This window comes from Natrix helvetica, assembly GCF_964273705.1.
Source record: "Natrix helvetica genome assembly, chromosome: 3".
In the NCBI taxonomy this organism is placed as follows: Eukaryota; Metazoa; Chordata; class Lepidosauria; order Squamata; family Natricidae; genus Natrix; species Natrix helvetica.
Window position 1 is genome coordinate 57327069 of NC_138549.1, and position 26188 is coordinate 57353256.

The 26188-nt window shown below is 43.7% G+C and overlaps 1 protein-coding gene across 1 annotated transcript in view; it reads left to right on the top strand.

The window, feature by feature from the left end:
* LOC309389142 (cysteine-rich protein 2-like) overlaps positions 1–26188 on the top strand; it is a 176988-nt gene that overhangs the window by 100285 nt on the left and 50515 nt on the right. Inside the window, 1 exon segment of the mRNA XM_081947148.1 lies at positions 9667–9735. Coding sequence (XP_081803274.1) covers positions 9667–9735 — 69 coding nt within the window.

A 26188-nucleotide genomic window follows, 5' to 3' on the forward strand; every position in this document is an offset into this window, starting at 1 on the left:
TGGTGCGCCAATTGCGCCCCCTATTGGACCGGGATGCCTTGCACACAGTCACTCATGCGCTGGTGACGTCTCGCCTGGACTACTGTAACGCTCTCTACATGGGGCTTCCCTTGAAATGCACTCGGAGACTACAGTTGGTCCAGAACGCGGCCGCGCGGGTAATTATGGGGAGTACAAGGTACTCCCATGTGACACCTTTCTTGCGCGAGCTGCACTGGCTCCCTGTGGTCTATCGGGTGCGTTTCAAGGTCTTGATAACGATCTTTAAAGCGCTCCATGGCTCAGGACCTAGCTACTTGCGGGATAGTATCCTGCCCCATACATCCCTGCGACCAATTCGCTCGCACAGAGAGGGACTCCTCCAGGTGCCGTCAACCAGACAATGTCAGGGGGCGGCGTCTAGGAGCAGAGCCTTCTCTGTAGCGGGCCCAGCCCTGTGGAATGACCTTCCCCCGGATATTAGGACCACCTCTGACCTCTGCGCCTTCCGGATAAAGCTCAAGACCTACCTATTCCAAGTAGCTGGCCTGGCTCAACTATAGTTCGTTCACACTGCTCCTGACGGGTTTTTTAATTTTGTGGTTTTTGGAATTTTATTAGGGGATTTTAAATTGTGTTTTTAATTGTCTTTATTCATCTGCCTACCTCCTCCATGTACACGTATTCGTTTATTTTGTGTGTGTATTGTCTATATTGTATTTTATGTGTTTTTTATTGTACGCCGCCCCGAGTCCTTCGGGAGAGGGTGCGGCTAAGAAATAAAATTTTTTATTTATTTATTTATTTATTTATTTATAACATTCAAACAAAATCAGAACTTTGGGGAGTGATGTATAAACAGTTGGAAAAAGTCATTGTTTTATATAAATTATTAATATAGATTATTGATGCACAAAGAGGAAAAGATTTTACAATATCTCTGACAGAAAAATGGTCAAACTGATTTGTTTGATTAGCAAAAAGACAATATCCACATTTATTGGTGATTGGAAACCCCTTATGACTTTTAATCTAAAAACAAAAATGTCTAATGTTGCCATAATGGGAGAAGCGGGGGAGCGCATTCCACTCATAATTTCGGCTAAGGTCAGATTACTGCAGCAGGTTTGGGAGGGGTGCACCTCATTGGGGAATGTGATTTATGACACAGACTGAGGGGAGGGAAGGAACAGGTAAAGTTCAGCTATAACTCATACAAAGCTTAGATCTGACTGCGAAAAGATCTTGCGTATGGTGCTCCTAATAAATGACTAGTTTTGTATTGAAACTTGGCTCGATACTCATGAATCAATTAGGGCATTTTTAGGAAACCTGACAGACAGTCAGATCTGCTTTTAAAATCTATCAAGATTACCAGGTCTCCTGAGTCCTGGATACTTCCATCGGTCCACCAATATTGGGGGTGCTTGGAGGGAACAACCATGGGACAACCATGGCAGAGGCCAGCTATCTGAAGAGAGCCTGATTGCAGCCGGAGTGCAGCCTGACCTCAGACATCAAAGCCAAGATGGCTGAAGCAAGAGGAGATGAGTATTCAATCCCTAAAGCAGCTAAAGCTGAGCTCCCCCACCCCAATGCCCAGAAAAAGGGAAGGGTCCTGAGTGAGGTGGTAAGAGTGGAGTGGATGCTGGACTGGAACCAAGCCAGGCTCCCAAAGCCCCCGGTGGAGCTTGTGAGGAATTCCATAGAGCAACAGAGGAAGGAATTTGACTGAGCCACCCTCCGTGAAGAGAGGCCATTATGCAGCCCAAAAGAGAGAGGAGGAGCAGTGGATCCTCTTGAGGTGACAAGAAGCAGACGGGAACGCAGCCCCCTTTTCCACCCATCAGAAGGAGGCTGAAACCAGTGCCTCTCCCACGTAGCAGGCAGGCTGCCCAGGGCAGATAATCTACCCTCCCCCCCCCTGAACTAAATCTGAGGAATATGTCCAGACTTATCAAGCACAAGCATAGCCAACAGGAGGAGGGAGGGACAGTGCTGATTGAACCACCCCGGTTCAGGGGAAAGTTTGATGGGGACTCAGACCAATTAGCCCTATTCCTTGACTCAGCTGAGATCCATCTAGAATGCTATGGACATCTCTATTCATCTCCCAGAGCCATAGTGAATACTATCACAGAGGGGCTAGAGGGAGAAGCAAGCTCTCCTCCACAAGAGGAGAGCCCCACAACTGCAAGGTGTAGGTGACTTTCTACAACTGCTAGAGGCCTGATTTGCGAAGGTAGAGGAGGACCTGTATGAGGAAGATGAGCTCAGCAACCTAAAGCAGAGGGGCTGCCCCATCAAAGAGCACATCTGCAAATTTAGGAGAGTCATTGGAAGGCTATCCGCTTTATCAGAGCATCTGTTACTGCATTTTTTCAGAACAAGCAGATTTCTCAGGTAACTGTTTACTGCGACATTCCAAACCGACTCTCTGGGTGATTCTGAGTAGCAATAAAAGTTGATGGTGGATTGCATGCTAACAACATGAAAAAGCCACCAGACACGAAACAGAGAGGTAAACCCGACCTGAAACTGCCTGGCCAATGGGGACCCACAGCAAGACAGCGGGCCCCGAAACCAATCCCCCTAGAAGTCCACTGAAATGCTACAGATGCAGGGGGGTGGGCCACATGGCATCTGCATGCATGACCCCAACCTCAATGCCAAGACCAGAGCCACCACCCAGCATGGCTGGAACAGGGCCACAAACGGGCCATCAATGCATCCTGGAAGGCGCTCCAGGCTGCAGAGGTCCCTCCCCACCCAGACAAAGGAGGAGGACGCCAGGCAACAAAGACCAGTCCACAGAAGCCTCCTAAGGGCATGAACAGCCCTTAGGAGGCTTGTGGAGTGCTCCTGAGAGAGGGGGGCCAAAGTGAGCAAAAAAGGGCCCATTTTTTGCTCATTTCTGCCCTCCCCAGGCCCCTGGAGCTCTCTAAAAGCCTCCTACAAGCTATGCATGGCCATTTTGGTGAAGAGGGCAGGGTTTTGGGAGGCAAAAAATGCTGTATTCAGTGTATAAGAGACACCCAGATTTTCAGCCTCTTTTTTGAGGGAAAAAGGTGCGCCTTATACTCTGAAAAATATGGTAATTCAATTCATAATAGCCCCCAAAATGACAGATGCAGTCATACTGGGACTTTCCTGGCTAGACAAGTGGAGACCAACCATCTGGTGGCAAGGGGATACCTGCAGATTTAGGATAGAAAAGAGGCACCAACCTGTTCCATGCCAGCAAGCAGAAAGACTACCCAAGCAGGGAACCCCCCAAAAGAGTCCACCAGAACAACTGGCAGCCACATCCAACTAAACCCCAGACACCGAACAGATCCCAGGGGAATATGAGGACCTCACAGACATATTCAGCAAGAACGAGTGCAACATTCTGCCTCCCAATGAGGCATATTGCACCATCAAAATCATCCCCGGGGCAAAAATACCCAAACCCAAACTGTATGCCATGACGCCCCGGGAAATGCAAGAAATGTACATAGACAAAAACCTAGCATGGGGGTTCATTGAGCCAGCCAAGCCACAGATCACAGCCCCAGTCCTCTTCAAAAAAAAAGATGGAACTATTAGAGGAATCAATGAAGTTTGCGTACACAACATATACCCCCTCCCGCTCACGAAGAACATGCTATCTCACCTGGCCAAGGGAAAAGTCTTCACCAAACTAAACCTCAGAGAAGCATACTACCAAGTACGGATCAGGGAAGGAGATGAGTGGAAAACAGCATTCAACTGCCCCCTAGGGAGCTTCCAATTCAAAGTGATGCCTTTCGGACTGCAGGGAGCCCCAGCAGTGTTCATGCAGTTAATAAACGAGGTGCTGCACGAGCACCTCTACTAGCTCCTTGTCTACCTGTATGACATCCTCATCTACATGGAGACTATGAACAACCACACACCCCTGGTCCGACAGGTACTGGAAAAACTTCTGGCAGTCAACTAGTACATCAAGCTATCAAAATGTGAATTCCACCATGCACAGCTAGACTACCTGGGTTACCCAGTGTCAAGTGAGGGAATAGAGATGGAACTGATTTCTAAAAGTGATCCAAGCAGACGTCAGCAACATGGCGGTAGGAGCAGTGCTACTCTAAAGAAACAGCCAAGGAAACTTATAGCCCTGCGCCTATACCACCTGCAAGCTCACAGACACAGAGAGATGATGGGTCGCATGGGAAAAGGAGATTTTTGTGGTGAGACTGCTAACCTGGAAACACCTGTTGGTGGACACCATCATTCTCCCTACTCAGATAGCTGCCCAGACAATGCCACAAGACTCTAAAATTGCTAGCAGACCCCTGGTTCCAAAACAACCAATACATCTTGACAAAAAGAGATGACCTCGCATGGAAGGGGACATAACTCTAAATCCCGGAATCCCTACGCACCCTAATTCTCCAGAGGAGCCACGCCGCCAAACCGGCAGGCCACGTTGGGAAACTAAAGACTTTACACTTAACCCAGAGGCAATTCTTGTCTCCCAGCATAAAGAAAGATGTGGTCAGTTACATGAAAAGTTGCACCATCTGTGCCACAATGAAGAGATGACTGGGAAAAAACCCTGGTCTGCTGCAAACAGTAGCGAGCCAATGAGGCCGTGGGAGGAGATTGCAATGAACTTTATAGTAGAGTTACTGAAAAGTGGGGGAAACAGAGTGATTTGGACTTTAATAGACCTGTTTTCCAAACAGGCACACTTCATACCCTGCAGCGGACTACCCTCAGCTCACAAGCTGGCCAAACTGTTTCTGAAGCACATCTACCGCCTGCATGGAGTACTTCAAAGAATTAACTCAGGCAGAGGGGTCCAGTTCACAGCTAAGTTCTGGAGGGAGTTTTTCATCCAACCACCAATGGAGAGAGACTGAACGCCCTGGTAGAGCAGTACCAGATCCAACCAGATACCAAGCTCAGATCTCAGATTACTGCAGCAGGCTTGGAAGGGTGCACCTCATTGGGGAATGTGATTTATGACACAGATTGAGGGGAGGGGAGGAACAGGGGTAAAGTTCAGCTATAATTAAAATGAGGCTTCAATCTGACTGCAATAGGGAATTGCCAAAATGGTGCTTCTAATATATGACTAGTTTTATATTGAAACTTGGCTAGATACTCATGAATCAGTTAGGACATTTTTAGGAAACTTGATATAATACACTTATGATTTATGGTTTTGATGATAGGTAGGTAGATAGATAGGTAGAATATAGAATGAGAAAGTCACAATATACCTTTAGACAATCAAATTAATTTATAATCGTACTTCTTTACTGCTATAAAGAAAATTGCAAGCCACTTTATTTTATTTTTTTGACTTTTCTGCTATTTTTGTACGTTTAAATTTTCTCTGTTTCCTTTTTTTCTTTTCCTGTATTTTAATTTGTATTAGTCTTATTCTTGTGTTTAAAATAACACTATGGAAAATAGCTAAATCTTGCAAATGTTGAAAGACCCCTATACAGCTGCTTTTTCGTTGTGTGCATTCTTTTATGAAAGATGAGTAAATCAGTTGAGATTTACTTCTAAAGCTATCCTCCATCTTTTTTTTTTTTGCTGATCCTTGTAATATCTTACAGAGCACTTATTTCTGGAAAGCAGAAATAGACAACATCACCCTTTATGAATCCCTTGTGCACTATGAAAAAACATGTTTTTCTGCTTCACTTTCAAAGTGTACTGTCCCATATTATATTACCTTGAGCACTCCTGTGTATTTCAGATAGAACATGAGATGATTGAGAAGTTCAGATTGTTGAAAAAGGCCAAAAGACTGCTAAAGGAAAATAGAGTGAATCCAACCCAGCACCTATTAGAACTGCTATGAAGGCCTACCTTGTGATAGTACAGTAATAGAGATGAAACACTAATATTTATCTGCATGTATTGCATCTGCAGAGTATCTCACAGTGCCCCTGTTCATGGTCACCCAGTCCCTCCTCTGGAAGGAGAGTTCTCGGATATCAGATGCGTTTGTGGAACACCTGTCAGATAAAATCGCTTGGATCTGCTCTCAGTTGGAAGTGAAGCTTGAGCAGGTCCAGTAGAAATGCCTGGGGAATGGACTTACCCAGTTAGCTGGGAACAGTTTGAACCTGTTGTGCAACCTCTTGCTTATTACATCTGTGCCCCTCCTAGTTAGTGAAAATTTTCAGGATGATACCTGGTAGGTTCTGGCAGTGATTAATGCATCCCTACATTTAGGTGATGCTCCAGGTACCCTTTAAGGAGGATTTGGTTTCCTCCCTCCTTAAGAAACCATCTTTATACTCCACTTCTCTAACAATTTCAGTCCACTCTTCCATCTTTAGGGAAGGTGGTAGAGAAAGTGGTTGCATTGTAGCTCCAAAGAGCCCTGGATGAAACAGATTGTCTAAACCTCTTTCAGTTAGGTTTTAGGTCCAATTAAGGTACAGAAATATCATTGGTTACACTTGCGACTGATCTCTGGAGAAAGTAGGATGGGGGTAGTGGATCCATCCTCACGCTCCTTGACTTCTCACCAGTTTCCCATGGTATCCTTTTGGGCTGGCTGCGGCATTTGGCACTGGATGGCACTGACACAATGTTGCACTGGTTCAGTTCCTTTCTCCAAGGCCAGTTCCAATTAGTGTTGCTAGAAAGCAAGAAGTCCAACACAGAGCTGCTCCTCTGTGGGAAATGCAGGGCTTGGAATTCTCTCTATTTCTTTTTAACCTCTACATGAAACAACTAGATAAGATTATCTGACACCATGGAATTGAAGTTTCATCAATATACCAGTCATACTACACTGTATATCTCCAGCCCAGGAGGCCAAAGTAATATGATTTCATTTCTGTGGTGCCTGGGGGCTGCAGAGGCCTAGATGGGGGACAACAGGCTTCAGATGAACCCTGATTAGATGAAATGCTGTGTGTGTGCAGAGCCTCAGGATTCAAAGTTTTAATCATCTTTAGTTCTGTTTGGAGTTGCATTATCCCAGACAAATCTGGTGCACAATTTGGAGGTCTCCTAGACTTGTGAATCCTGCCTGAGGAGCAGAGGGTTGTCAAGGCTAGAAGAGCCTTTGCACAACTTTGTATCATCTGCCAATTGCACCTCTTCCTGGATCACAAGACCCTGCATGCATGATGAGATGATCCTTGATCATCTCATCTGGATTACTGCAATATGCTCTACAGGGGACTGCCCTTGAAGAGGGTAGCTACAGTTAGTTCAGAATGCAGTGGCATGTACAGAAAATCCTTAGGTTGGCATATGTAACACCACTGTTAAGCATGTTGCACTGGAATTTTGTCTGGTGGAGCCTAAGAAAAGAGCCTTTTCTTCCCCCTTCTTTTGAAACATCCTGTCAGTCTTCTGAAGGTGCCTTAAGACCTAGCTCTGTCAGTTGGCATGGGACCCTGACAGATACTTTAGGCTGGAGGTAGTTGGTGCAATGATAGAAGACACCACTCCTACTCCACATGAGCCTTTGGTTTTTAGTCTATTTAATTTTTGTAATTTTAATTGCTCCTATATTTATATTTGTTTTTATACTCCTATAGCTGCCGATAGCTGCTTTTTGCTACTTTTTGGAATTACTGTTGTGATGAATACTGTAAAAGCAAAGGGGTACTTGCACCAACCTTGTAAATAGAAGATAAATAGGTTGCCAATTCAAAAATGAGCAGAAACATATACTATACATTATTACTATTTTTAAGTCATTCTACCTTTAGTGACTAGAAAATGATGAAATAATGCATTGCAGGACTTGTTTAAAAAGATAATTACAAGGAAAAGACATTCAAGAAAAGATTTTTTTAAATCTACATTTTGAACCAACAGCCTTATTTTTATTAGTGTTATAATTGTATTATAGCATTCATGAGAAATACAGGTCTAAAAACTTTAGAAATTAACAGGACAATAGGACAAGGTTGTTTCCTTTCATGTTTACATGTACATTCATTTGATACTTTATTGTTTACATAAAATTCAGTTTTAACTCTTTATATACATAATATATATTCATACATATAAAATTGTACCAAAACAAGACTGTATATGCAAACAAAAATTGTATAAGACATTGCCATAGAATGGAAAGTGAACTGCAGTTGCTTTCCTAGCAAAAAAAGCTGGGAGGGCATAGCAACAGCAAACTCTCCAGTGGGTTGATACGGTTAGCTTACTGTCCAAACTGAATATCTCACAGGTGTCTTAATAGAATATTTGTAACTCAAGATTGAAATATGGGGGTCATAAGTGCTCTCTGATCTTGGCTGTTTTCTTCCTGAGTGTTGACGACATTACCTAGTTTGGTAATGAACATCTCCAAGAAAACAACCAAGTTCAGAGAGCACCAAGGACACCACAGTGTCTGTGTCTGAACAGCATTTTATTAAATCGGTTTTGAGTCAAGTTAGCTTGCGTACAGGGCAGGATCAGCTTAAATAATAAGTCCAGATATGCCCTTAGTCAGAACTGAATATGTTTCAGAATATAATAAACAGTCTGGAACTGGGGACAGATCAATTTTTTCAACTTTCTGTTAAAAACCAAAGTGTATGTTAAGAAATATATATTTTTGAAAATATGTGGATGATGTCCACTGAAATGTAAGGAACCAGAAGGATTTCTACAAGAATTTCAGTAGATAGGGCTGCAGCCTACAAGTCAGGTACTGTACCTCTGAACTAGCAAACCAGAGTAGGTTATGCAAGAGTAAAAATATAGAATGAAATATCGAAAATAAATTGTTTATGCAGTTTCAATTTGGATAATTTATAATGGTAAAGAAATTAATTTTTCATGGTACCAAACTATAATTGATTTTAAAGTATAACACAATATTCTTAAGCCTGACTGCTTAATTAAGATATTTTAAAATATCTTTTATTACCATGTTTCCCTGAAAACACGACCTATCCCAAAGGTAAGTCCTAGCATGATTTTTACACTTATGCCCAATATAAGACCTACACCACCACCCCCGTAAGCCCTAATTAAGATCCCGCCAATTCCAGGGTGCATGGCTAAAAATTAAGATAGGGTGGGGATGGGGGTGGAGCTGCCCTACTACTTTGGACAATTGCAGCAAGGCCTCACACATCCCAACACCTGCATTGCCAGTCCATTTCTTCTGCAACCGGCAAGGCTTTCCTAAAGGCCTCTGCAGCTGATAAAAGAGTTGCAGACTGATCCGGAGCTCTGTTTTCAGCTACAGTGGCCTTCAGGGAAGCCTTTCTAGTTGCAGAAGAAATTCCTGAAGGCCTCTGACAGCGAAAAGGCCGCTGCTAGCAGCACAAGTGAGGTGAGTCATTGGACAACATTCCCCCACCCGCAAAAAATAAGATCTGTTATCTTTTTTGGTGGCAAAAAAAATATAATACCCAGTCTTACTTTTGGGGAAACACAGGTATTTCGGATCTGAGCTGCTTGGAACAATGATCTATATGTAATGCATAGGTGATTGAAATCTTGCTTAGAATATTAAGTAATTAATCTAGCCACTTAACTCTTCTGTGATATTCCTATTTTGTTTCTTAATGCCAGGGTAATTCTGCTTTTTTACTTTTCTGCAAAAGATGCAGAGTAGATTCAGGGGATCAATATCAGGTTTAGAGCATATTTCCAAAGAGAACTAATACAGGTGATCAGAATTTTGCTTGTGTGTGTAATTAAATGCATTATTACCTGTTTCAGCCTCCAGCATTACTACGTTCACTGGAGAACCCAATGTCTGTCCACGCTGCTCCAAGAAAGTCTATTTTGGTGAGTTTTGTGAAGATCTCCTGTTTGCATTGGACCTGAACTATCTATCTCACAAGTACAGAGGATCTTGCAGTTCCATGAAAGAAACACACTTCATCTGAAAATGGTAGATTTTTAAAAGGGAGTTATCCTAATTTTATTATGGAAAATATATCTTTTTATACATAAGAGAAATTTAAGGATCATTACTGTTCTCTGAGATGTAACATAGCAATATAACATTCCAGCCACTATAACATTCCAGCCTAATGCTATCCCACCCCAGCCTATCCCAGATCTGGCATAAAATCATGCTGTTCTAAATTGTGCTTGCCCCTGAACGCACTCTTACTGGACACCAAAATGGGTTAGGCTGTGGTGCTATCCAAACACATACAGTTCTAAAAGTTATGGTTTGTGGTTTCCTTTGCTGAAACCCCAGCCCCCAGCTATTCATAGGAAGAGCTTTCTGCAATCAGCATGCAGATAGCTGTGATTATTCCATGCTGCCAAGATTGGTTCGCCAGGCCACTCACAACTTGACAAGAAGCTGGGGTGGGGGTTGTTAGGTATGATTAGATTGTGTGGGAAACTGGGAGGGAGAAAAGAAATTTATGTGAGCAGTTTGCAGCCTGAGAAAATCTTGCAACTCCAAGGTCAAACTGTTTTCCTAAAATAAAATGCTTAACCTGGATTGGTGGACAGCGGACACTGGGCAGCCTGGGGAAGGAAAAGTTTTTTTTTTACTACACTCTGCACTTCATGCCAAAACCTTAGAACTGGCTTTGCCTTTTCTGTGCATTGGGCATTCAGTGCATTGATCTGTCAGTAAAATTTAATGTTGGTTAAAAAAAATATATCCCAGGAGTTTCTTTTGCTGTACATGTTAATGGGACTTTTGACAAATGCACTGCCTTCTTTTCCCATCCTAAAGTTAATCAGTTGAATCTTTTTTAAAAATATGAAGTTTATTAGAAAAAGAAGATAAACATCTTTGAATGATTGATGTGTAGGTGGTTGTCATTGTATATCAGGGCTTCCATCCAATTCCTAGGAAAGAAAAACCCTTGGTTCCATAGATTCAGAGAAAAAGTACTTTTACTAGGAGAGAACTGATTGCAACAATTTTCAGGCAAGATCTGAGGTAAACGTGCACAAAGCAGCAATTGAACCAAACCTTAGTGCCCTGGAAGTCCTGGAAGCCATCTTTTTCATTGGAACTTCAGGACTGCCACATTTAGTGCCTAGGAAAATGGGAGAGGGTATTACAAGGAGTGGTGGAGGATTAGCCATAACAACATCCCTTTCCCTGGGAGTCAAGGGCATTTGGCTGCACCTGAATGGGAGTGACTGGGGGTAATCTCCAGTTTGGATGGTAGATTGATTGGACCATGTGATGGACCTGTGGGTGCAGATGGATATTTGACTTTTTTTTGGGTGGGGAAAACCCAGAACTCTCACATTTGGGTTTTCCCAGATGGGCCAATATAACATCTCTAATAAAATGGAACTTTGAGGAACTTCAAGCCTTGGAGTCTTCTTTTGTTGGGGGTGTTACTTGGAACCCTGACATTAACCCAAATCTTCTTTTAAAACTAACTAGCTCTCTGAGCACTGGGGTGCTATTGAGGGTCCTGAGCCCCGAATGCTGACCCGGGCATCATGAAGACTCAGGAAGATGGAAGAGAAGTAATGCCCGAGGAGGGAGCTACCGGCACTGGCACGATGGTCCACCTCGAGACCATCTACTCCCTTTTGAGTGCAGAGTGCTAGCAGAAAAGGCTGCCGAAGCGGAACACCAACTGTGCGCTCAATCCAAAGAGCTGGTGACCCAACAGCCTGCTCAGCCGGACCCCTCCCAGTAGGGAGAAGCTGCCACAGCAGGCCCAACCTGGGAGATAGGTAGGTCTGTCACCACCCGGATATGAGATGGGGACCAGCCCTATGGGATGTTCCTGGACCCCTGAGTGGAAAGAGCCAAGACTGCTGGCATCTGACAACTGTCCTGCCACCACTATCACGGAGTCAATCGCTGACAGGCCTCCCAGGACAGTTCAGCCAACTCATGGTGGGCAGCTACATTCCTCCATCCCAGACCAGCCAACCGAGGTGGATCTTGGCCACGTTCACCTTCATGGATCTGGGCCCTGCAAGCACCCAGAGCATGGCAACAGTATCCTTACACTTGGCCCAGGACAACAGATGACCTTGCCTCCCTCTATGGGCCCAACCCATTGGGGTGACAGCTCCTGCTGAACCGCAACATCAACTGGACCTCAGGGGATTGCTGAGACACCCCCTCCCCAGCCAGTCTTCATGCTTCCCCATCTAGTATATTCCCCCCAGCTGGGCTTTCTATCCCGGCCAGGGGTGGGTGCAGTGCCAGTGGATGCCAGCACTGGCTCCACCGCCAGCACTGATACTGAAGCTAGTCCTGCCAGACGCCCCCCCATCAAGGGGGAGCACCGCCATCGAAGTTCCAGGCAACTTTTGACGGAACCTTGGGGAAGTTGGCATACTTCCTCAATCAGGTCTGGGCTTACATTGACCATTATGGTGATCAGTACCAGACCAATCACAATCTCATCTCAGCCATAGGCAATGGGATGAATGAAAGGGAGGCCGTGGAATGGCTAGCCCAATTACATGATGAGGGCGCTGCTAAATTGGGTGATGCTGATGAGTTTGTCCAACTGCTCCAGGTCAGATTTGAAGACATGGACTGCAGGCAAGAAACTAAAACACAGATTAAGGCCATGAAGCAAGGGTCCACTCCCCTAAAGAGTTTATCTGGGAGTTCTGGAGAGTAGCCGGGAAGCTTAGGCAGTGGCCTGAGTCACTCCTCATTCACTATTTCAAGGAAACCATAGGCCCAGAACTCAGAAAGGCTTGTGGCGATGGATCAAGAAATCAACCCCCACTAGAAACCTGCACCAGAGAAGCTGGCCAGGAGAGTCCTGGGCCACCAAGCCCTGACGAAACCAGCCGAGCTGCCACCTGCCAAGCCAATGAGAATGGTCAAGTGCTTCACATGTGGCCAACTAAGACACCAGGCCTCCAAGGGCCTAACTCCCACTCCCGTCCCGCCACCCCAGCTTCCCTCAGCAACCTGGGGAAGATGGATGCCCAGGAAGCTGCTGGATGCAGGGAGATTCACCCAGAAAGCTGTAGAGGTTCCCACTCCCCCCAGCAAAGGCAAGGAACCTGTGGCCAGGGTCCCCAACCCCGGGGACACCAGTGGGAGCAGCAGTGAAGATGACCCAATAATAAGTGAAGCCATCCGCCCCTCCACTGTCAAAATCAGACTAGTGGTGCCAGAAATCAGGATACAGGGGGATGTAGACTAAACTACCAAAACCACAGATGTATTCTATGACCCTGAAGGAGATGGCTAAACTGAGAAAATACATACCGTGTTTCCCCGAAAATACGACAGGGTCTTATATTTTTTTGACCCATGAAATATGGCCTTGGGCTTATTAAAGGGGGGGGGAGTATTATTTTTCAGGTGCAGGAAGCAGCAAGCCCACCAGCCCCACCCTCTCCGTCCCACCATCTGCTTGCCTGCGGCCACAATGACCCAAGTTCTCCTTGCATCCTAGACTTCGCCTGCCCTGCTTGCTGGCCGCGGAACAGCTGACTGTGCTGCTCTGGCCTCGCGGGCGGGGGGGAGGGAGCTCTTCCTGGAAGAACGAACGAACTAACACACACAGACACCCTCCCCCTCCAAGGCAGCCACATCCCTTTACTAACCTGCTTTCAGCTCCATTCTCCGTTCCACGTGCAGGACAAGAAAAGTAGACTGTGTTCCTATGATAAAAAAAATCCCAGAAAATACCTTCCAAGTTCTCGCAAAAAAAAAAAAAATCTCGCAAAGTTGGAAGTAAACTAACAAACTACTTTTCTTCCCTGCACGTGGCAGTGGAGAATGAAGCAGGAAAGCAGGTTAGTGGAGGGATGTGGCTGCCTTGCGGGGGGGGGGGGGTAGGGATCCCTGTCACACACACACACACACACACACACACACACACACACACCATCCTTTCCTTGGGAGCTCTGCACAGACGCAGAGAAGGCTTCGGATAGAGCATTTGGGGGATGTGCGTCTGCGCTGAGATCCCAAGGAAAGAACGATTGCCAGGAAAAGGGGCGGGGAAATTTTGCCTCTTATCCTATTCTGAGTCTGTGCTGAGCTTCAGAACAGGGTAAGAGGAAGGAAAATCTCCCCTCCCCATTTTCAAGCCGTTCGCAAAAATGCCTCATTCCGATCCTTCAATCCTGCAATCCTGCAATATGCTGAAGGCTCGTAATGGAACATTTTTGCAAACCGCTTGAAAATATGGAGGGGGATATTCCTGCCTTTCCCCCTGTTCTGAAGGTCACAGGATAAGAGACAAAATCCTCCCTCACGCGTGCCTTCAGTCCTGCAATCCTGGATAATGTGAAGGCTTGGAATGTGGCGTTTTTCAAACCTCTTGAAAATGGGGAGGGGGGATTTCGTCTCTTACGTATCCTGTGCTGATCTTCAGAACAGGGGCAGAGGCAGGAATATCTCCCTCCCCATTTTCAAGCCATTCGCAAAAACGCCCCATTTCGAGCCTTTAATATGAATATGCAGGTGAGAAGCTCCTACCTCCTGTAGGCATTAAAATCCATACTCTTGGGACATCGAAAGAAGCCCTGCGAGGAGACGTTGCTGCCGAGGTTCAGGAAATCTCCCCCCCACAACCTGCAGATCGTCCTTTCAAAGAGGAGTTTCACCAGGATGAAGAGGTGGATGAAGAGGTGGATGAAGGCGGCGTTTCTGTCACCTTCATCCTGGTGAAACTCCTCTTTGAAAGGACGATTTGCAGGTTGGTGGGGAGGAGATTTCCTGAACTTCGGCAGCAGCGTCTCCTCACATGGCTTCTTCCGATGTCCCAGGTGTATTGATTTCCATGCCTTCTTTTCCTGTTTTCGTGGACGGAATTGCGAGCTGTGACGGTCACCGTTAGGCAAGGAGGGCCTGAGGCATTTGGATTGTGTTGCTTGGGCTCTGGCTTCTTTTGCAGCAGTGATTGGCTGCAAAAGCGACCGGCATTTGCTGTAGGTAGAGGCCTGAGCGGCACCCGCGAATCAGCTGTTTTGTGAACAGAGCAGTCCAAGTGATCCGATTAAGGGGCCAAGAAGCTCTGAGGTGACCGGGGAAGGGAAAGGCTGCCCCTTGTTCTGGCTAAACCCACCCCTTCACTAGGGCTTATTTTAGGGGGAGGGTTTATATTTTTGCCCACCGCTAAAATCTGGCATGGTCTTAGTTTCAGGACATGTCGTATTTTCGGGGAAACACGGTAGATGCCACCATTCAATGTGCAAAATCCAAAGTAACAGTGTCTGTATTATTTAGGGAGAAGAAAGATGGGTGTGTGTGTGTTGAAACTTTGGATTTTAATGGAATTAATGCGGTGTGCATAGGGAACATAGAGAGTTCCTGAGGTCTGTTGGATCATCTCAAGGACTTAGCTCGGCTTTTCATTTGAGTACGAATGGAACCACGGAATGTATGAATGCCACGGTGGAACAATACATCAGAAGTTATCCAGCAGGAGAATTGGGCGGACCTGCTACCTTTCGTGGAGGTGGCTTACAACAACACGGTGCACAGCAGCACTGGCCTGACCCCTTTCCAGATCACCAGCGGCATGGAGTTTGTCCCCATGCCTGAGCTACCAAGAGAACAACCTTCTTCCTTTTTTTTTTGTAATAATTTTTTATTGTTTTTGTCTTTTTATCACATATTACAATCTTTATATCAACAGTTTGTACAATGTTACATCGTCGTATCTATGTATGTTTTCCTCTCTTTACCATATATTACAATCATTATGTCATCTTATCTATTCATTTTTATGATATTTTACATATTTACCTACTTTTATATACAGTTCTATGTTTATTTATGTATATTGTTTTCGGCTTAATTGTTTTTCTTATTATCCAACCATTCATACCACTTATTCCAAATTTCGTAGTATTCCGATTCTTCTTTGTCCTTTAATTTTAGGGTTAATTTGTCCATCTCTGCACAATCCAAAGTTTTTTTTATCACTAATTCGTCTGGCAGTGTATTATTTTGCTTCCAGCATTGGGCAAAGGCAATTCTAGCTGTGGTTAATATATGTGTTAGTAGATATTTATTTATTTTTTGTGTAGTTCCCTTTAATTATTCCTAGTAAGAAGGTTTCGGGTTTATACTTTATTTGCTCCCCGGTAATTTCTTGTGCCCACTTCCAGATTCTTTGCCAATATTTTTGCGATTCCGGGCAGGTCCACCACATGTGGTAGTAGGTCCCTTGTTCTTTTTTACATTTCCAACAGGTCGGTTTCAGTGTTGGGTACATTTTTGCCAATCTTGTTGGTGGTAGGTGCCAACGATAAAACATTTTGTATATATTTTCTTTCAGTGTTGCTGATCTCGTTAATTTATAATTTATATTCCAAATTTTTTCCAAATCCGCTAGATCTATATTATAACCAAAAATTTTGGCCCATGCTATCATACATCCTTTAACTATTTCTTCGTCTAAGTTTATTTCTAACAAATATTTATACATTTTTGTTATAAATTTGTTTTCTGGGCCAATTAAGATTTTGTCCATTTGTTGCAGTTCCGTATATATTCCATATTCTTTTATATCTTTTTTATATCTTGATTGTAATTGGAGGTATGGCCACCAATCTATATTGATATTGTTCTCTTTTAGTTCTTGGTTCGTTTTCAGATTCCCCTGGTTATCTAAAATTTCACTATACCTAACCATTTTTGATATATCTAGCGTATTGGGGTGTGTCATGGCTTCCATGGTGGAAAGCCATGCCGGTATTTTCATACAGTGTTTTGCTTTAATTTTGTTCCAGACCTGAATCAATGCTTCTCTAATGTAGTGTGTATGGAAATATTTTTGCTTCTTTTTACTCTCTTCCCATAAGAAAACGTGCCATCCTGTTTGCAGGTCATGGCCTTCTATTGCTAATATTCTTTTGTTTTTTAAATTTATCCAATCTTTAATCCAAATTAGTGCTGCTGCATTATAGTAGAGTTCCCAGTCAGGTAGCCCCATACCACCTCTGCTTCTATCGTCCTGTAATGCTTTCAGTTTTATCCTAGCTTTTTTCCCTTGCCAGATGAATTTTAGTATTATTTTGTTCAGTTCGGTAAAAAAAAAATTCTCTAGTTTTATGGGGATCGTTTGAAATAGATATAGGACTCTTGGTAGTATGTTCATTTTTATAGTTGCTATTTTCCCTAATAGCAATAGTTGTAATTTCCCCCATAATTCTAGGTCTTTTTTTATTTGTTGCACTAATTTTGTGTAATTATTTTCGTTTATGGTTGAGCACTTTGCAGTTAGCCATATTCCTAAATATTTGACTTTCTTTACTACCTGGAGTCCTATTGTTTTTTCTAATTCTTTGTTCTGTTATTCTTTCAGATTTTTGGTTATTATTTTGGTCTTTTCTCTATTAATTTTTAGTCCTGCCACATCTCCATATTTTTCTAGTTCTTGCATTAACTTGTTCCCTGTTTCCAATGGATCTTCTATAATAAATACTAAGTCATCTGCAAAGGCCTGTATTTTGTATTCTTCATTTTTAATTTTGGTTCCTCTTATTTCCTGGTTTTTTCTAATTCGTATCAGAAGGCTTTCTAGCATCAGAATAAAAAGCAGAGGTGATAGTGGGCAGCCCTGTCTTACTCCTTTCGTTATTTCAAAGGACTCTGTATTTTCCCCATTCAATAGTATGTTTGCCTTTTGGGTGGAGTATATTGTTTCTATTAATCTTTCAAATTTATTTCCTAAATTCATATTTTTAATTTGCTGTTTCATGTATTGCCAATTTAAATTATCGAATGCCTTCTGTGCATCCAGGAATACAAGTGCCACTTGTTTCCCTGTATGCACCTCATAATACTCCAAGATATTAGCTATTATTCTGGTATTGTTTCTAATTTGTCTTGTTGGGAGAAATCCATTTTGATCTGGGTGTATGTAGGTAGTCATTTAGTAATCTTTTTAGTCTCTCCGCTATTATTGTTGCAAATATTTTATAGTCCGCGTTCAGCAACGAGATTGGCCTGTAATTTTGAATTTGGTTTTGGTCTGTACCTTCTTTATATATTAACGTAATGTATGCTTCCCTCCATGTGTTCGGTATTTTTGCTTTCGTCAATGTTTCGTTATACATCTCCAGCATTAGGGGTTCTATTGATTCATTCAGATCGTTTATCGTTTTGTACCATTCTCCTGAGAATCCATCTGGGCCTGGTGTTTTATTATTTTTCTGTTTTTGAATTGCCTGTTTCAGTTCAATATTTGTTATTTGTTTCGTTAGCATTTCTTTCATCTCTTCCGGTATTACTGGGGGTTCTTCTCTGTTTAAATATTCTTGTATTTGTTTGTCATCTGTTTGTTCCCCCTTATATAACTTCTCAAAATATTTATGTACAATCTTTTTTTTCCCTTCCATTGTGTATTGTAATTCACCCGTTTCCTCTTGGAGTTGATATATTAATCTTTTTTCTCTTTCTTTTCTCAATCTATAAGATAGCCACCTTCCTGGTTTATTTGCTTGCTCAAATTTTTTTTGCTTTGTTAGTTTTAAGTGTTTTACTATTTCTTCCTGGACTAGTATGTTTAATTTGTGTTTCCTGTAGACATATTATGTCTGCTTTTTGTTTTATTAATTTTGCCCAGATATGTTTTCTTTTTGTTAGTGAATTTAAACCATTGACATTTACAGATAGTAGTTGGATTTCTTCTTCCATTTTCCTAAATCTCTACTTGTCCTTATCTTTATTTGCCTCTACTTTCTTTTTGACTTCTTGTTTTTGGTCTTACTTCCTCTTCTTTCTGTTGTTCTTCCTCTTCCCTGCTACGTCCTCCCTGTCTTCCCTCCCTTGCCTTTTGTTGTCTTTCTTCCTTTCTTCTATATTCTATCTCCTCTTCTGTATTTTGTTTCTCTTCCGGATACATTAATTGCTCGTATAATTCCTGTGCTTTTTCAAGGTTGTCAATTTTGATTCTCTTCTCCTGCCATGTTACTAACATCCCTTCTGGTATTAACCATCTAAACAGTATCTCCCTCTTAATTAATTGTGTCACCAAGAATTGGTAGTCTCTTCTCTGTTCCCTCACTCTTCGTGGGATTTGTTTTAATATTAGTATCTCCTTCCCCTTGTACATCATCGGTTCTTCTCTTGTTATTTTATATAGTATGTCTCTTACTTTTTTCCTCGTGAACCTGATGTGCACTTCTCTGGGTAGTCGATGTTTCCTCGCATAATTGGTGGTAACTCTGTAAATGTCATCCAATTCATTTATGATCTCTTGCTTATCTCTGTTTAATGTTTCTGCAATTAAGCCGGACATTATCATAGTTAGGTCTTCATCTTTTACCTCTGTCACATTCTGAAAGCGGAGGTAGAAAGCTGCACGGTCCATCTCCATGTGAATAAGCGATTCCTCTAGATTTTTATTTGATGCTTTCATTTGTTGTTCAACCTGGTTTATTTTTATTTCTGTCTGTTCTGTTCTTTTTTCTACTTCTTTTATTAATTGTTCATTCTTTCCCAGAGCTTGTTGTATGGTTTCCATTTTATCATCTAATTTCTGTATGTCTTTCTTGACTTCATTTTTCATTTCACACATCTCTGCTTTCATTTCATTCATATCTATTTTCATTTCATTCATATATTTTTTCATTTCATCGTGGTTTTTTGTTGCTGTTTCTTGGAATTTTAACATAGTTTCTTGAATGGTTTGCAGCACTGTCTGTATATTTTCAGTATTCGACCCCGCATTTGTTTTTTCTGTTTCATTCATTTCTTCTGTTGGTCCTTTGGATGTTGGGGGGGGCGGCGAACCCCTTGTTGTTGGGTTTATTGCAGAGTTAATGTTCATCTTTTTTCCACTTCTAAGTGCTGTTGATGTTATATTTGCCATTTCTCTTATAGTTTTATCTTGTTCTGAAAGTATCTTGTATATATTGTCCCAAACTGGCATTCAATCTCCCCCCCCTCTTTTTTTTTGTATTAGTATATCCACATTAACCTTAGTATGCTATAATTTTTAAATAATACAGTATAATAATAATAATATATATAGATTATACAATAATATCTAGAGGTGTTGGCAGAAGGGGTTATATAGGCAAGGAGGGAGGACTGGGGAGGGTCTCAATATTTGTTCATATTAACATCTACAATGCTATATTTTAAGTACTTAAATGCTTAGATTGTTTCTTAATAATGTTAAATTTAAACTTATTTAAATGGTTGTGGCATATATAGCTAGTAATTGACACCAGGTTTCACCAGGTTTCAAACTTACTTATTTATGGTTATAACAATGTAACAATATATATATATATATATATATATATATATATATATATATATATATATATATATATATATATATATATATATATATATATATATATATATATATATATATATATATATATATATATATATATATAGCTATTTGTCTTAAATATTGTTTAATTTAAATATTTGGTTATAAAGATTATAACAATTGTATATAGTTATGTATTGTTAATATAGACAGTTCATTCACCGCTTTTTCCTCTGTGTTTCTTTAAGTTTAGAGCTTCTTTAAGTTCTTTTAAGTTCTTTTCAAATCCTTTCTTTCAACTTTGCTCAGTTACCCCGATCTTCTAAGATGTTACAATGTTGCGATTTCGTCAGCTTTCTCTTCCGCCTTGATACTTTGTTGCTCTATAATTAATGGCCGTCTGCTGCTGTTCCCTGGTCTAGCACGATCTTTCAATGTCTCCTTCTGTCTCCTTTCTCCTGCTACCCGAGTCCACAGGAGCCCCAGCCAGATTGTATTTTTCCCCCCCTCGTTTCTTCGGGCTCGGTTTAGATTTTAAAGTGTCACTCTCACCTCTTCCAGTGGCCTTTTTAATGGGGTTTTCACGCCAGATCTCTGGAGTCTCCCTGTTTGCCCGTTCTCCTCTATAGTTTAGGTACGTCTTTTCCCAGCCTGTAGCTCTCCGCTGTTTTCACTTGTATCAGGCGTTGCAACAATGTAGCAAAAGTTGATTCAATTCTCTTCCTTCCTTCTTCTATTTGGTGGTTTGCCGAGGCTTCAGGTCCACCATTCAGTGAAGCAAGCGGCGAACGCTTACACGCTGGGTTAAACAGGGTATCCCCAGTTGTAACGGGCGATCGCCTTCCACCTCGTTCGTTCTGGGGTATCCCTACTTCTCCGCTTCACCCTTCAAGCTCAGCGTATCCCCCTGGGGGATCCTCCAAATGTGTATATCAGGGTTCAAAGAGCAGAGCCCTGCTTTCTTCCCCCCACTTGCCTCCATGTCACCACCGGAAGTCGAGAACAACCTTCTTCCATGACTAGCTGAATGGATGGAGTCATTAAAGAAGGGTTGGGAAAACACAAAAAGGCTCTAGCGGATGTCACCAAAGTGTATAAAAAGCAAGCTGATAAACACAGATCCCTCCAGTCACCCTTTCGGGTATGAGACTGAGTTTATTTGTCAACAAAATACATTAGGCTAAGATTGCCTAATAAGAAACTAGGACCTAAATTCCTGGGAACTTTCCCCATAGTGAAAGTAATTAACCCAGTAACAGTGCAGCTCATCGTCCCCCGCATACTAGGGAAAGTACATCCAGTATTCCACTGCAGTTTGTTAAAGCCAGCGGTCAGTTCAAGGTTGAGACCGCAGCGAGCAGCATCTCCAAAACCGTACAGGGTGAGACACACTATGAAGTGAAAAAGATTTTAGACTCTTAAGTTACACAGGGGCAGATTACAGAATCTAGTTTATTGGAACGGATACCCTTTGTCCAAAGCTACCTGGGTTAAAAGTTGAGATGTGACTGAATTAGTGAAAGAATTTCATAATAGATTTCTCAATAAGCCAAAGGGCTGGGGGGGAGGTTTAACATGCCACATGCTGACTGAATTAACCCCGTATTCCTCTTGCTCTAGGATACAATTTTCAACTGAGGGGAGGGAGGCCTGTCAGGCCTGGAAGCCATCTTTTTTGTTGGCGCTTCAGGGCTGCCACATTTAGTGCCTGGGAAAACGGGAGGGGGGATAACAGGGAGTGGTGGAGGATTAGCCATAATAACATTCCTTTCTCTGGAAATTAAGGGCATTCAGCCTGTACCTGGATGAGAATGACTGGGGTTATCTCCAGTTTGGACGGTGAATTGATTGGACCATGTGATAGGCCTGTGGGTGCAGGGGATGGATCTTTGACTTTCTTTTGAGTGGGGAAAACCCGGAACTCTCGGATTTGGGTTTTTCCAGATGTGCCAATATGACATCTCTAACAGTGACGTGCAGTCAGGTGAGGCAAGTGAGGCACAGCCTCACCACTCTCATCATGAAAAAAAAAAGTAAAAGGAAAAAGCTGAGCTAGTTGCTGCCTCACCGTGGATGACTCTGCTTAACCTCACTGGTGCTCTCCCTCCCCAAGTGTAGTGACTTCCTCCCCAGGCCCCCATTCATATCTCTCTCACACACACACAGCTGGATAAAACTATATAAAAATCTAGCCCAGCTTCACTGATTACAAGTTTGAAAAGGCAACGTGGCTCCACCTGCAATCAAACTACACTTGGGGAGGGAGAGCACAAGTGAGCACTGAGGAGACCACAGGAGGAGGCAGGAAGCCAGGCAAAGAGCCATGCTGTAGTACACACACTTCCCCCCAGCCTCTTTCTTTTGGAAGGCTCGGCTCGGCTCGGCTCCCCTCCGGCTTCTCTGCCTCTCCTCTCACCCCAGCCTGCCAGCAGGAGGTGGTGGGTGGGCTTTATTGTGTTCCAGGCATTTCCCACCCAGGCAGCAGGCTGCATTTGCAATGGTGGAGGTGTTTGGGAAAGGCAGCAGGGGAATGGGGGGGATGGCAGAGGAGCTGCTTTCAAGCCACTGGAAAAGATATCCAATCCAATTTTTGTGTGTGGGGGGGTTTGTTTGAGAGTGAGTGAGAGAGGGAAGGGGTAGGAGAGATAGTCCAATCCAACTTCTGTGTGTGTGTGTGTGTGTGTGTGTTTGTGTTTGTGTTTGTGTGTGTGTTTGAGAGAGGGGGAGGAAGGGAGAGAGGGAGGAAGGAGGGGAAGGAGAAGAAAAAGAAAAAGAAAGAAGGAGCAAAGGAGAAAAACAAATGCTGTCGTTTTAAATTGGAACTGAGCACGCCTGGCTGTGGAATTCTGGGAGTTGAAGTCCACAAGTCTAAAAATATTTGAAACTCAGCACTATGTCAGTGCCTCACCAGTCATAAACCTCACCGCACGTCACTGATCTCTAATAAAATGGAACTTTCAGGGTGGCTATGGTCCGAATTTGGATCCTCCAAAAGGGACAGGTCGGAGCTGACCACAGAGCTTGTAGATCAGGCTTCCGAAGGTACTAGAAGTACAACCTGAAGTGTCAACTTGTTTCTTATATGCCTCACATGCCTCCTCCAGTGCCTTACAGGCTACTGGCCAAGTGTTCTGCAGTTATGTTATCCACTCTGCTAAGGAAGGTATGTGTGGTTTCTCTTGAGGCAGCTCTGGCATAGCTACAAAGTCCTGACTGGAGGCAATCTTAAATGGGGTGAACCTGTGCTACTATGCACAGAATTGTTATATGCTACCTCTACAAGGCAAAAGTTGGTCCTCTCACACTCTTCATTAGTTGGGGTGATGGGAGAAGCTTAAGCCCTGGGCCATTCCCAACAGCTTCAAAAATTCCCACCAAAACTGTGATGTAAATTGCACTCCTCTATCTGAAATAATGCGCGCAGGCACACCATGCAACCTATATAAATGTTGTATGAAAAGTTCAGCTATCATCTTTCTGGAAGCAATCTTGGGGCAGGGAACAAAGTGCACCTGTTTCAAAAAAGCATCAGTAACAACCCAAATAACAGTGCCCCCCCCCCCACTTTCAAGCAATTTCACAATAAAGTCCATAGATATTTCTTTCCATGGTGCCTGGAGGCTGGCCAGTCTGTAAAAGCCATGTGGGCTTCTCCAGTGGTCTCTTCACCACTGCACAAATTGGACAGCTGGCTTTAGCGTGCAGCTTTATGTGCAGTTCAGCAGCTCAGAGTCTTTTAAGGACTGCCCCCACCAATTTTACATGTTCCTTTATAGTTTCAGTATATATTAAAATGTCATCCAAAAACACCAACACCCCCTTGTACAAATAACCATGCAGCACCTCATTGATCAGTTGCATGAACACTGCAGGGGCCCCCTGTAGATTGAAAGGGAGCACTGGAATTGGAAAAATCCCAGAGAGCAACTAAATGCAGTTTTCCATTTGTCGCCATTCTTGATCCAAACCCAGTAGTAAGCTTTCTACAAGTCTAACTTAGTGAAGATTTTTCTTTTGGCTAAATGGGCCAACATCCCTTCATCAGGGGCAGTGGGTAGACATTTTCTATGCACACCGCATTGTTTATGTGTTGACTCTATAGTCCACATTTTATAAATCCACATTTTAAGTTCTTGTTTATGAAGGTGCAAAGCTCTCCTAGCTCACGTGAAGTCATCAAGTAAAGTTTAGGCTTCAGGAGTTTAGCCCCGGCAAGGATTTTGATACTGCAGTCTGGTGTGATGGGGTGGGAGTGCATCGGAGCATTTCTCACTAAACACATCTCTTAACTCCCAATCCTCCTTCAGGATTCTAGACTTACTTATCGGGTGTTCCCGAGCTGCGGTCTCCAGCTCCCTTTGCTTGTTGTTTCTCTTGCCCTCAGGCTTTGGGATCTTTTCCTCTTTCTTGGCCACTTTATGCTAAATCTTTAAAAGCCCTCTCCTCCAATCCACCTAAGTATTCCATTTCTGCAGCCAAGGCAGTCCAAGTAGGAGGGGCCTCTCCATCCCCAGCGCCACTATGAAACTCAGAGGTCTCTTTATGCTTTTCCATTCATATCTCTACTGCTTCAGTTACAAAGTGAACTGGGCACCCTCCAGCTACGGTCCCATCTAGCTGGCAGAACGCTATGGGCACTCTCAGTCATTTGAGCCTCAGTCCCAGCTTTTCAACTTCTTCAATAACCACATACCTAGTGCAGCCCGAGTCCAATAAAGCCAAAATCCTCCCTTGGGTCCTTGAGGAGGGCATCACTAGTTCCATAGGAATGATTACAGGTGCCACAGGTTGACTTACCAGGGGATCATCGTCTCAGTTGAGCTGGTCAGAGCTCCCAGCTCTTCAGATCCAAGATGAGTGAACTCCACGTCCTTCAACGCTGTCTCCCAGATCCTTGGTGCTGGCTTCATTGCCTTCTTCCCTGGAGTTGTTGTGGCACTGAGGTTGGGCTTGTTGGATTGGCATGCCGCAGCTCAATGCTCCTCCTTCTCACATCTGAAGCACTTTGCAGACCTCAGTCTAGGTTTGGATTTTTGTGGTCCTCAGGTATTCTTTACATGTGGGAGGGAAGGACTTGCCCCATCCACCAGCTCCTTGCATCGGTCCTGGGTGAGGTCAATTTCCACTTACCAGTGTTGTAGGATGTGTGGGAGATGCAGGGTGCGTGGGTGACCCAGGAGTGGGAGATGTCATTGAGGCCATCTTTGAAACAGTCAAGGAGGACGTCTTTGGGCCAGCATGCCAACTCTCGGAACTCCTGGGTGTATGCAGTCAATCTTTGCCCTTGGGGACTGGGTCCAAGCCTTGTGCTCTGCCAATGGGTTCTCGAACCATTGACAAAGGCCTGCCATAAAGTGTTTGCAGTTTTGCTGTTGGGGGGTGTTGTGTCCGGGCTGATGACATCAGGGAGTTTCCCCTGACAGCCTGCTTCTGCACTAGCAACAGCCAGGTCGCGTCTGATTGGCTAAGACGCGACCTGGCTGAGAGCGGGGAAACTCTGGCTTGGGGATTGGCTGGGTCGTCTGACAGCTTCGTATAAATAGCTGTCAGACGATCCTTGCATTGATTCTCTCCTGTATTTGACTGTGACTAGTTTTGTTCAATAAAGTTGGTTGGATTCTCCACACGACTCCGCTCGTCTTCGTTCGTATTTAACACTGGCGACGAAGGTGGGATCCAGCCGCTAACCCACCGAAACCCACCGAGTGTGTCATCTTGCCTCTATCGCACCGGCGACCCGTTCCTGGCCGGCCTAGCTCGTTCCTGAGGAGACCATGTCGGCAATGCCAACTTTCGTGCCTTTTGGCTGCGACGGCGAGACGTGGGAAGCGTTCATGGAGCGCTTCGAGTGCTACCTCATAGCCAACGGTCGGCGCGACGTTCCAGACGACGAGAAGTGCAGCTTCTTCTTGAGCTGCTGCGGCACGCCAATGTTTAGCGCCGCTCGCTCATTAGCCGCCCCACAGCCAGTTCATTCTCTGGACTGGGCAACATTAACTGAGCGTCTTCAGCGCCACTATGCCCCCACTCCTTCCTGGGTGGCGAGGCACTACGCTTTCCGGCGCTGTGTACAGAAGCCG